The 13698-nt window shown below is 38.9% G+C and overlaps 1 protein-coding gene across 1 annotated transcript; it reads right to left on the reverse strand.

Moving 5' to 3' along the window:
- Nucleotides 1-6428: 6428 nt before the first annotated feature.
- On the reverse strand, nt 6429-7313 carry LOC145788290 (general transcription factor II-I repeat domain-containing protein 2-like). The gene has a single exon (XM_082600072.1). The coding sequence runs from the start codon at nt 7311-7313 to the stop codon at nt 6429-6431; it is 885 nt and encodes a 294-aa protein (XP_082456198.1).
- Nucleotides 7314-13698: the final 6385 nt, after the last annotated feature.

A 13698-nucleotide genomic window follows, 5' to 3' on the forward strand; every position in this document is an offset into this window, starting at 1 on the left:
TCAACAAAATATTTGAGACAATCATTCACAAACGCTTGGCTAATTTCTGGGACAAATATAAACTCTTCTCCCCTTTGCAATTTGGATTTCGCAAAAACTACTCAACCAATTTAGCAATTACTCACTTCCATGAAGATATCATAAATGAACTAAACAACAATCACATTGTGTGCTCAGTATTTATAGATCTCAAAAAAGCATTTGATACAGTTAATCACGAAATCTTAATCGACAAGTTGAATCATTATGGCGTAAGGGGAAACGTTAAAAACCTTATTCATTCCTATCTAACCAATAGGCAGCAATATGTACATGGCGGGGAAATCAACTCTTCTCGCTCAAATATTACTATTGGAGTTCCTCAGGGCAGTGTACTTGGCCCCTTTTTGTTTTCAGTTTACATAAACGATCTTCCCGATGCAACTAATTTGAAAACTCTACTCTATGCTGATGACACAGTTCTCTATTTGGCTCAAAGAACTACCAGCAACCTCCAACCGATAATGAATAAAGAATTATGTAAACTCTACACTTGGCTTGATAACAATCAGTTGACACTCAACTTGAGTAAAACTAACTACATACTCTTTAACAATAAAAAGACTACACTCTCCGATATGCAAATAAAATTAAATGATACAATAATTAAAGAAGTTGACCACACGCGCTACTTAGGAATCACAATAGATAACAAACTCAACTGGAATAAACACATTGATAGCCTCTCCAAAAAACTATCCTCTTCTTCAGGCGTACTCAGCAAACTTAGAAAATTCACTACTAGAAAAGTTCTAATCAATATTTATTATAGCATTGTACACTCGCACCTACAATATGGAATTATCAACTGGGGATGCGCACCCACAAAATACTTGAATAGAATTCAGGTTAGACAAAATAAGATAATTAAAATCGTTACAGGAGCATTTGAAATGAAAACTAAATTACTGCCACTCTATCAAGAAAATAAAATACTAACTGTTAATTCTACTTATAAACTAGAAATAAGCAAATTTATGTACAAATTTTATAATAATAAACTACCGGAAAACTTCAAAACTTTCTTTACACATGTATCATCTATTCATTCTTATAACACCCGACGTTCAAGTTCCAATTCACTTTATACTAAACTGGCAAATACCCAATTATTTCAAAAAAGTTTAAAATGCATGGGAATCAAGGTATGGGACAATTTACCTCAAAATATGAAAAAAAACATGAACAAAGGCTTCAAATATTTCAGTAAAATGTGCAAAATACACTTCTTCAATAATCAAGAGCTATAAAAACGACATCCACTACCTGACTATGTTAATTGTTATTATTGTTTGTAGTATCTGTATTTGTTTTGTTTTTTCTGTTCTTCCTTCCTTCTTCTTTTTTGTGTCAATTTGCAACAATATTAACAACGCAATACTTTCTTTTGTGTAACTATTTGAATGAGAGAGTGCAGACTCGACGACCTCCTACGCCTTCAGGGCTACGGTCTTTCGCACTCTCTCATTGGATGCACACTGTCAGTTTTTGTTTTATGTGTGTTTCGGCGTTTCGCATCCAAACAAAAATAAAATGACCATCCATCCTATCAATTGACTTAGTGCAAACCTGGGGGTTACCTAGGCCTATTTCAGGTCGTCTGTCAGGGAACACCCACCACCAAATTTGTCTGTCACATACATTTTTGTGAAGCTCAACACTCACACATTAATTTTCAATTGGTTTTATCCGGTAACTATTTCAGCTGACCTAGCTCAAGTTAGGGGGGTCACCTACTTTAGGTCGTCTGTCAGGGACACCCACCACCAAATTTGTCTGTCACATATATTTTTGTGAAGCTTAACACTCACACATTAATTTTCAATTGATTTTATCCGGTAACTATTTTAGCTGACCTAGCTCAGTTAGGGGGGTCACCTACTTTAGGTCGTCTGTCAGGGGACACCCACCACCAAATTTATCTGTCACATATATTTTTGTGAAGCTTAACACACACAGATTAATAATCAGTTGGTTTTATCCGGTAACTTTTTCAGCTGACCTAGCGCAAATTTTGGGGGGTATAAAACTTGTCTGTCAGAGCCCCCCACCACAAAAAATGTCTGTCACATACCAGACAATCATCTAAAAACAATTTACTTTACAACCAACTAAGTTTCAAGCGGTAACTATTTCAGCTGACCTAGCGCATTTTTTGGGCCATGAAAAATGCCCCCCATTCCCATACCCACCACCGGCGGCCCGGCAGACTTCCAGATTATGAGTACCCACATACCACCGGACATCGCTGTATGAATAGAAATTGGTAACTTTTTCACCTAGGGTGGACGTCGCGGGCTCCCGGTCTATTAATGGCAAGCCAAAATAAGGGGAACAGCTGACTCGAAGACTAAATGTCACTTCGCTGCTTCCTGTTGCCTGTTGTATCGCATCTGTGATCGCAGTGTAGGCTACTGTATGTTATCGCAATGGGCGCAAATGAAAACACGATTATTATTATAAAGCAGGACAATCAGTTTATAATATGGTGTCGTCGTCGTGTGAGCCTCTGGGGCCGAGGGTCTATCCTTTTACCACCCCAGATTTACGATGTTCCCGGACTACACTGGAAGGCTACTAGAGAGCAGCCAGTCTTTGGTTTCGTCATCCATGACACGCAGACCTTAGTTCAACTCTCCGTTAGGTGGCTTGAAGATGGAACAGTCATTGATGATGTGGTCTGCGGTCTGTTCCTCGGTACCACATTCACAGAAGGAGGAAGAGGCCATTCCCCATTGGTGCATGGTTGAGCGGAAAAGCCCGACGTCCTGTCCTGGTATAGTGTTAGGCCGATTGGGCGTGTGTCAGCGTCGGGGATGAACGAATAGAGTTTGGCGGCGCTTGACTTCCATTCAGAACTCCATTTATGGTCCGCCCAAGCAGCCGCAGAGACGTCTTGTTCTCAAACCTTTAGTTAGGCTACGCTACGATTCAATCGTTAGGCTACCGGTACGCATTTTTATGGCCGTTTAGTTTGTTTTTAGTTCTGACCATCACAACGAAAAATCAGTTTAAAATATGGCACGGTCGTAAACACCTAAAAATTTTATGAATAAGTTATAGAATTTTAAAGAAAAAAAAACTCACTAGCCTTTTTTTTCTTTCTAAATTTATAAAAAAAATTATTAAGGTGTTCGACCGTGCCATATTTTAAACTGATTTTTCGTTGTGATGGTCAGAACTAAAAACAAACTAAACTGTTTCTGTTTTATTTTTTTGCTATTTGTTTTTTGGGTTTTGTGGCCGTGCTAACTACTGATATAGCCTACTACATAATTTTTCATTCAGGCACTTTTTAAACCTTTCAAGGTTTTGCCACCTTTTCCCGTTCGTTAACGTGCTGGTAGGTTTATATCGATTTTTGTAGTTATTAGTATCATTTTCGTCCCGGACGCGTTAATGACGAAAAATAAAATGATTGATTGATTGAACGGCCACAAAAATGCGTAGCCTAACGATTGAATCGTAAAGTAGCCTAACTAAAGGTTTGAGAACAAGACGTCTCTGCGGCTGCTTGGGCGGACCATAAATGGAGTTCTGAATGGAAGTCAAGCGCCACCAAACTCTATTCGTTCATCCCCGACGCCGACACACGCCCAATCGGCCTAACACTACCAAGACAGGACGCCGGGCTTTTCCGCTCAACCATGCACCAATGGGGAATGGCCTCTTCCTCCTTCTGTGAATGTGGTGCCGAGGAACAGACCGCAGACCACATCATCAATGACTGTTCCATCTTCAAGCCACCTAACGGAGAGTTGAACTAAGGTCTGCGTGTCATGGATGACGAAACCAAAGACTGGCTGCTCTCTAGCCTTCCAGTGTAGTCCGGGAACATCGTGAATCTGGGGTGGTAAAAGGATAGACACTCGGCCCCAGAGGCTCACACGACGACGACGTCATATTTTAAACTGATTGTCCTGCTTTATAATAATAATCGTGTTTTCATTTGCGCCCATTGCGATAACATACAGTGGCCTACACTGCGATCACAGATGCGATACAACAGGAAGCAGCGATGTGACATTTAGTCTTCGAGTCAGCTGTTCCCCTTATTTTGGCTTGCCATTAAGTGTCCTTACCGAGACACAGCCGCGTCCTTTCAAACGCCGCGCAGACGTTCTCACCACTCGGCTATCTGGTATCATGCACGGTATAACGTCCGCGTTTTGTCGCTTCTACCTTTTTCTAGATCTCTGCTATGTTTGTCATATACTGTTTTTTCGTTGTGATGTTCAGAATTAAAAACAAACTAAACGGCCACAAAAATGCGCAGCCTAACGATTGAGTCACTTCAGGTGAGAATTTAGCTTAAAAAAAGCACACCTCTTGGAAGTATCGAACTCATATCCTTGTGAGTAAGAATCAGACGCAGACCGCATGCCACTGAATCACTTGGTGAAAACAGTTGAATTTAGTTATGTATCCAGCTTTTTTCAGCAACAGCGCGCATGCGCACTAAAAGCGACGTAAAGACTAGAAAAAAGGCATGGAACGGCTGTATTTACGGTGCCGTAAACGCAGCCACTTCCAAGTTTAATAGCACAAAGCCGAAGTTGCTGATCGGAGTTTTTCCAAACAATTTGAAACAAACTCGAAGGTTAGGGTTAGCGGAAACTGCAAAACTGTGGAAAAATGTTTGCGGAAACTGCGATCAGCGAAGGTTAGGGTTAGAGCAGGGGTGGGCACACTTTTTGAATTAGGGGCCAAAATTATTTTGTTCTTAGACTGGCGGGCCAAGTGATCGAGCCGCCACTTACATATAGTTTGTCACACGAATAACAAAGGGACAAAAAAAACGGAAGATTAAATTAACAAATAACTGAAAAATACAACCAAAAAACAAAATCGAATTTAAATACGACGTCTGACAGGATTGTCAAGCTTTATTTTTTGCCAAAGCATCAAAATTTGGCATCATTTTGGTTGTGGCGATAGTCAGGATAGATTTGAGGTGCGCATCACTCAGCTGAGACCTGTGGCTAGATTTGTTAAAATTCATCAAGCTGAACGTCTGTTCACAAATATATGTGGAACCAAACAATACCAGCATTTTTTGTGCCACCTTTCGAATTTCTGGAAATCTGGTGTTGCTTAGCGATGCGTAAAACTCATTTAGCTTCAGGGCTTCGAATTTCTCCTTTAAAACGTAGTCACTCTGAAGATCGATCAATTCCAACTGCAGTTCTTGTGGTGCTGTTGCAGCGACTTGTGAAAGTGGAGCCGAAATAATCTGAAATGGTTTTTGGAGTTTTTCGAAATCAAGAAATCTACGGCAAAATTCGTGGTGCAAATCATTTAGTGATTTGCTGTATTTATTTGCATGTTTAGGGGCTTCTTTCATCGTCAGTAATGTGGGGAAATGAACAAAAGAATTGTTGGACATTTGTGCTGAGAATAAAGCCAATTTTGATTTGAAAGCCGTAACGCTTGTGTACATATCGTGAGCGAAGAGTTCTTTCCCTTGCAGCTTTGCATTCAGCTCATTCATATGTGTTAATATATCGACAGAAAAAGCAAAATCACAGAGCCAATCTCTGTCCTCCAGCTCAGGAAATTCATCAGCTTTCCCGATTGACTTCAAAAATGAGGTAATTGCCTCTTTAACCCTTTGAAGGTTGGGGGGGGGGCTGTCAATTCAACTTTTTTGTATCAACATTTGTATCTCTAAAACCACTGAGTCTGCGACTATGAGACTTCTTGACTTTTCCTAACTTTTATTCACCTCTATTGAGCTGAAATTTTGAGCGAATAAAGGTTATAAATTGAGAGATATAAGGCATTTCTCAGCACATCCTCTGAAATATTTCATATTCTATTGATCAAAATTTTCCCACCAACTGGATGAAAGTAATTAATTTGGCCTCGTTAATCAAATGATTCGTTAATCAAATGATTCAAATTAAGATTATGTAAAAAAAATTTAATCACAACATTGCAATGCATGTTTTTCATTACTCTATCAAAAAATACCAAATAACCCAAACGTCATAAGTCACATCAACGTTTCAACGTATATGAGCAGTTCTAAAACTCACATAGTTTTAATTTTAGGATATGCTCAGCGTGAATAATTTTACAAAGTGAATCCCAAGTTTTGAAACCGTGCTTTAAAAAATAACAGAGATATCACTCCTAAAGCATAAGAAGAATCGACAGCCCCCCCCCAAACTGAGCAAGACTCCAGAAAGCCCAACCTTCTAAGGGTTAAGGTTCCAGACTCGTTTACATGCTTTACCCAAGCTTAACCAGCGCACATGAGAATGATAAAGCAAGTCCTGGTGATCAGAATCAATTTCCTCAAGAAACTTGATAAATTGGCGATGGTGAAGTCCTCTCCCTTTTATGTAGTTGATCAGTTTTACTACTGCCTTCACTACATGATTGAGCTACAGTACAGATTTACACAGGGCTTCCTGATGGATAATGCAGTGCAAAAAAGTTATATCCACCCCAGCATTTTCCTCATTCATCTTATCTTGAAGTCTTTTTAGCAGTCCAACATTTTTTCCTGTCAAATTTGGTGATCCATCAGTGGTGACATTCGTAAGTTTGTTCCATGGTAATTTAAACCTGTCGATCACACTAGTGACTTTAAGAAAAAGGTCCTCTCCTCGAGTAGTCCCTTTTAACGACTCCATTGCTAAAAGTTCTTCTATTATCTCAAACTTGTCATTAATTCCTCTGACGAAAATCAAAAGCTGTGCCGTGTCTCTTACGTCATTACTTTCGTCCAGCGCTAACGAATAAAATACAAAAGAATCTGCTTTTCCTTTCAACTCGTTAGCTAAGTGCTCATCAATTTGTTCTATACGGCGAGTTACAGTTCTGCGTGATAAACTGATTTGTTCATATTTGCTTTTTGCATCTGGACACAAGAGACTTGCTGTCTCTACCATGCACTGCTTGATAAATTCTCCATCGGAAAATGGTTTGCTTGCTTGTGCTATTTTGAAAGCCAGTAAAAAACTTGCCTTGGTGATTGACTCAGAAACTGCACTCTGCTGAAAAAGAGTGCTTTGCTGAATCCGAAAATTTGCCACTAATCTCTGAGAAACGTCCTTTCTTTGCTGAGTTGACAGGCTGCTATGATGGTTTGCATGATTGGTGTCAAAATGGCGGCGGATGTTGTATTCTTTCAAAACAGCAACGTTTTTTTGGCAAATAAGGCATACCGCAGTTGATCCCACTTCGGTAAAAAAGTATTTCGTCGTCCACTCCTTTTTGAACACTCTGCGCTCACTATCGACTTTACGCTTCTTCGCTGCACTCATTTTAACAATATAATTTATTAACAACTTAGCAATGTCTATTTCGCTTAGCATTCCACACTGACGAAACTGTTGATAAAAACACTAAACTAAGAAATATGGTACATTACTGGTTAAATTGACTAATAAAACTTTCTGTTTTTAGTGAACCTCCCAGCAAACTGTCCACTTGAAGCGGTTGACTGTCTCTTATCTATAGTCTCGTTCTGTTGCTCAACACAACAAACAGTTTACCAGCCTAAAAAAATGAGGCTGGTAAACTGTTTGTTGTGTTGAGCAACAGAACGAGACATTACTGGTTAAAAGCAGAAAGCACTGTTGCGTCAAGCGACGCACAAATGTACCTGTGACATCATAATGCTCTACATTCTACATTGTATCGCTATTTAGAGACAAGAGGTATCTAATCCTCCTATTGAAACTTCACAATAATAAAACTTGCAACATGTCGATAACATCCGGCGGGCCAGAATACAAGAGCCGGCGGGCCGGATTTGGCCCGCGGGCCGTAGTTTGCCCATGTCTGGGTTAGAGCATAGATTACTGTATGGTTAGAGTTGGTAACGCCTAGAACATCACACAACTAAGACGAAAGAGCCATGTCCATTGAGTCCTGTTTTTGTCATGATTTACCAAGGAGGGTGGGGGAAGACTTATATACCAGTCCCAGGTATACAAGTCCCCCCACCCCCCTTGGTAACTCATGACAAAGACAGGACTCAAGCTGCGTGGCTCTTTCGTCTTAGTTGTGTGATGTTGTAGTCGTTAGAGTTAGGGTAAGCGGAAACTGCGGAAAAGTGTTTGCGGAAACTGCGATCAGCGAGAGTTAGAGCATAGATTACTCTATGGTTAGCAGGCCTCGAAATTCCGGCGGTCATGGCGGACATGACCTCCGGAATGACCTCGAATGTCTGCCGAAGCCGACTCATTGGTCGGTCATAAATGACCGCCGCAAAATTCTTGACAAAAATAGAGCTAATGCAGCAAAAATATATTTTAAATTTGAATTGTTACAATTGTTTGTTTAACGCGAACAAATACGGAGCTGAAGCAATAATAGTAGGCTACAGGCAATTGCTTTAAAGATCACATTAGAGTGTGGTTAACGAGCGTGGTTAACGAGCTGATGGCAAAAGTAGCGATTTTTACATCATTTCAACGCCTTGCAATGTTGCCTTGAAGGGTCTGCTGCTATTCGGTGAGTCCGATTCGGTGAGTTCCTAACCTCTAACCCTAAAACGGCAATGATAATTAGGCTACGGTACCCGATAATTAAAAAAAAAATTGAAAAAATCCCCCGTTGAGGGATCGGACTCACCGAAACGGGCCATTCCGTGCCTTGAAATACAGTTGTTCGAACTTTTCGGCAGGATATGTATTCTAATTTTAACAATGAAGATTATTGCGTTACATTGATCGTTTGTTAAAAAGAAACGTCACAGAGAAGCAAGTCTCAGCTGGGTTCCGCACGTGCTCAGGCGAATGTGGCGACCTTATTCACGCTGAGACTGATAGAAATAGAATTTCTGCACAGAAGGGAGGGTGTTAGACTAACACTATTGTGTTAGTTAGTTAACACTAACACTATTGAGTCACTAATGCGCATTTGTCTGAATGGTCCTGAGCTGGAGATTTACGACCCCGCGCTGGCAGTAATCGCTTGGCACAACGATTCTATAACGCGAAAACCACGGAATAAGTGATCGTAGTTGCTTTTGTAATAAGGAAATTTGGATTGTTGTTTTCAATTGTGTTTATTGCGTCATTACACGACTGTCATTAACGCACTGATTTATTTGCAAGCAATCTGCTCCAGTATACTTCAGGGTCGGTTAATTAAGCCATGAACCATTGCAGAGTTATTCTGTTGTAGAAAATCTTCTACAAACACGACTACACAATACTGTAGTGTGATTTTGTGCAAAATCTTCATGCAAAAAATATGTCCGGTTGAGATATTAAATGTCCGCTGAAAGGGCCAGTCCGGTAGGACATGCTTGACCGCCGGAAAAAGTACAAATTTCGAGGCCTGGTTAGGGTGAAGGTTAGCGGAAACTGCGGAAAAATGTTTGCGGAAACTGCGATCAGCGAGGGTTAGGATTAGAGCATAGATTACTCTATGGTTAGAGTTAGCGGAAACTGCGGAAAAATGTTTGCGGAAACTGCAATCAGCGGACTTCGGTTTTGAGCTAATTTTTCTCTCGATTTTTTCAGGGGGAAAATTTTAAAATGATTGCGAAAACTGCGATCAGCGACTTCGGCTTTTTTAAATTTTTTTTCTCGATCTTTTCAAGGTGCGAACTGACGGTCCGAACTGTTCATGGTACGAACTAGGTTGTATCCTGCTGTTTTTAGCTACGCAGCAGCTGTGTAGTTATGCATATGGAATTTTGCCTGAAAAAAAAGTCTCTGACTGGTTTATTTTGAAGTTGCAACTAGGTTTTTTTTTTAAGTCTTTTGAGCTTTGTTGTATAATATTTTATTTGCCATGTTCTTTAACTAAACAAAACTTCATGAATGATACCATGCACTACATTTCGCTAGTACAGTAATGTTATCAAGTAATTCTAATAAAAAATTTCACACTTTTAGGGTGTAAATAAACTTTAAGACATGCTTTCAAGCACTTTCTTAGCCAAAATAATTTGTCCCATGTCCGCTCCTTGAAAAGTCAGTCGCCGACGAATGACATCAAAAGCATTTAAAACTTCTTTAAATCAAATATAGTTATTACTATATTTGATTTAATTCGCTCTGCTTTGCCTTTTTGCTTGGCATTGAGCACTTTTTGTAGTATTAATAGTTTTCCTTGTTTTAAAACTTCTTTATGTACGGTATTGTTCGGAGGAAATACTTTATCCATTTTCTTTCAGACTTTATTGTATTTACTTGTAAGTGTGATTATTCTTTTTGTCTGCTCTTTTGCTCTACGCTTCCCAGCTGTGCAAAAGTTGTATGTTTGAAGTGCCATGTCTTGCACGTAACATTCAGCATAGAATTATAGACACTTGTCTTTGTTTTGTCTGCACCCGATGATTTGCCAGAGTGTGCAACAAAGTATGCTAACTAGAAGCAAATCCTGACACTTTCATCCAACTTATTCTTTAAAGCGAGATACGCTTAATCGTTTTACTTAACATTACATAGGAGTTGGTTTGGGATTTCAGTTTCTGATCCTAATAAACAATTGATACGATTAAGCGGTATGCACTTAATCGATTCATCTGTATTCAAAAAAAAACAAAACAGTGAAGTGCATTAACTTTTGGTTGCCTTGCGCAAGGTGTGAGTGTTTGTGTCCAAACGTGTGCCTGCTAAACACTTCAATGAGGTCATGTAAATAAGATGTTTGCATACTATATTACTATATACTACTTTGTTATTTATTAACTCCTAGATCATTGCTAATACCACCATTTCGACTTCCAATTGAAAAGCTGGCCTACTGCTCTCGTGTTAGGATGATATGTTACTGATGGATGCAACCTAATTCGTACCCTGAACAATTCGTACTCTCATTTCGTACTCTGAAAAAATCGTGAAAAAAATTAAAAAATGCAAAATAGCACACGGATCGGAGTTACCGCTTAACCCTAACTTTAAAATTTTGTGGAAACTCCGATTAGCGACTCCAGCTTTGTTGCGATCAGCGACTTCTGCTTTGTGCTATTTTTTCTCTCAATCTTTTCAGGGTACGAATTAGGTTGCACCCGTTACCGATCACTGTAAAGTTTACTGGGAGCAGTTTAAATCTGTCATAGGTCTTGTCTACTACAACGTGCTCAGTGCTCACCCTAATCATAAAAATATATTATCTTCTGCAGATTTTATTAGAGCAAGCCACAACTTATGGTGGTATGAAATCGAACATGAGTGAAGCTGTCTTGCATTCATCAACATATTTCAAGTGTGCAAATCCCTATGTTGCAGTGACTATCATATCTGGAATGATGTTGTGTCATTTTGGCTGCTACAGCCCATCTACTGTTTCCCACGAATATTTGGGGCCTATAGGATCATTATATCAGTTTCTAGTCTACACGCATCCATGGGCCATTCGGGTAATCTACCATTCAGCAGTTTTTGTTCATGTTCTGGAAGCTCTGTATTCCATAAAGCTGATGAGAGAAAAAGGAATCACAGACTCTGTTGCAAAACTGAAGTGGTTTCTACAAAGTCTTGTATTGGGTATTGGCTCATTATACTTTTTGATTCATTATAATCCAAATAAATCTGAGAAGCGTAAAAGTCGAGGATTGAAGCTGTGAAAGCTGCAAAAATACAATGAAAACCGGTTTGTGATTTTTTTGTTGGTTGCAATCATGGGATTTCAAGTTTGTTTGAATGATTTTTGTTAGATTATGATATATCACTGAGCAAAACTATTAGAACAGTAGTTCCCCACCAATTTTAAAGCATTCCACCCTTTGTTAATTTTACAACTTTTAAATTGTTTTGACACACACGTTCATGAATATATTTATGTTCATCTCAATGAAAATCAACTGAAAAATGCTTGATAAGTATCCAACTCGTAAATTTTTGTTGAATGTTCTCAAACACTGTGTATTCTGGAACAACATGCATGATACAAAGTGGTGATTTTTTGTATCATTTTACTTCTTTTTGTTCATTTGTTTCACGATTATAGCTCTGCTTTTTAAAGTTGCAAATAATCTTTACATTGATTCAGTAGCTTATTATTATAGCTTGGTTTAAATGAGTTACACCAAAGTTAATTACGCACTGTCTAACATCAACGTAGAACTGGGCTCACCAGTAGGCGGGTAGGCCTACAATATTGGTGTGCATTTCTGAGAAGAGAGGATGCATGCGATGTTTTGGGACGCCCATGAATCTCGACTGGGCTCAATGATGAACGTAACTTTTACAATACCAATTTTTTAAATGGAATAAATCTGAATTCTGTACCTTATGTGTGTAAGAAAAACTGATTTGTAGGTATTGTATGATATTTAGCGCTGGATTCAAGTTAGTAATTACTTATTTGAAAACCTTTACTTGTTATATAGCCTACTTAAGTAATTCCTAATTACTTGAAATTTTAATGTGGGCTTAAACTTATAGTAATATACAAAAGCTGGAAAATAAAAGCACATTTTTTTAAACTGCCCCTTGCACTTTTTGACATGGATTTAAAGGGTCTGAATGAACAAAAGATCAGAGTTCCTTAAGATTTGGCAGAGAGTCTTAACATAATTGCAGTAAAAGGGCAAACCATTTGTCAGGGAGATGTTTCAATACTAAAGAGAAAAGTTGTTTGAATACATTTTTACAAAATTCATGAAAAAGAAAGGGTTCAGTAGTCCATATCAATGGAATTGCTCGCTAAAGTAACAAAGAAGATCAAAGCAAGGAAAAATGAAAGGGTTTGCCTAGGGACAGTAGAATACCGGGACGACTCACTTTACTGATTTTTCTTGCGAAAATGGACTGCTGGAGGGTCACTAAGAAGTTCGAATATTAGCAGAACTGCACAACGTTTCCTTTGCTTGTAGGTAGGCCTACATTTATTCTCATCAAATGAATTGCTATGTTTGGTTAAAATTTTAGGAGCTAGAAAATCTGCAAAATGTTACTGCAGCAGTCTGAGGCTAACTACCGTTATCGCTGTTGCGTAAAATCTACCCCTGCATTATCACGACTTGAATACTATTAATAAACATGATATCCCATATTTCCAAACATTTATTTTGGCGATAGGCTACACACTTTGTACAAACGTGGACAGGTCATATAAACTGCACCTGAGTATGCGACTTATGGCAGTAGACCTCCAGCTGTAGTTGCATCAAATTTTGTCATAGCATTATGACCCTCCAGTTATCCACCTTGATGTCAACGAGGAACACTCAGAGAGAAAAAAAGCCAAAGTAGAAATATTGAATAAAATTCTATCTGCAGGCTACAAATTCCCTTTGCATTCAGTCCAAGAAAACGTCTTGGCTCACATAAAAAATAAGATCACTTTTTACGAAGCCCCCGAAGAGTGTCCCAAATATCTTAAAAATCTAAAACCTATTGCATTGCCTCTCTCGCACCATTTTCGGTTGAGACTAAAAGATGCTTCAGTGTAGGTGGACTATTTGACCATCTAAACTCAGTCTTTTCTTTGTGACGGTACGGTTGATTCTTTGTGCTTTATGAGAAGTCACTTCCAGAGCCAGTAAGAGAGGTAGGCCTACAACTGTAATCAAACTGGGTGACTGAAGCAACCAGCTTGATTGTTTTCCACGTCACGCTTTATTGCATAGAGATACCGAAAAGGTTTACTTAGAAAGAAAAAAAAATTGTGACAGAACGAATTTAAATCTCGTAGGACAAGCCCACGAGCTGAGCAATTATTATTATCTAAAAATAAACTGCG

Source organism: Aplidium turbinatum, chromosome 2, assembly GCF_918807975.1.
Source record: "Aplidium turbinatum chromosome 2, kaAplTurb1.1, whole genome shotgun sequence".
In the NCBI taxonomy this organism is placed as follows: domain Eukaryota; kingdom Metazoa; phylum Chordata; class Ascidiacea; order Aplousobranchia; family Polyclinidae; genus Aplidium; species Aplidium turbinatum.

Excerpts from the sequence above, each read along its gene's own strand:
- LOC145788290 (XM_082600072.1), bottom strand. The coding sequence starts at position 7,313 with ATGAGTGCAGCGAAGAAGCGTAAAGTCGATAGTGAGCGCAGAGTGTTC.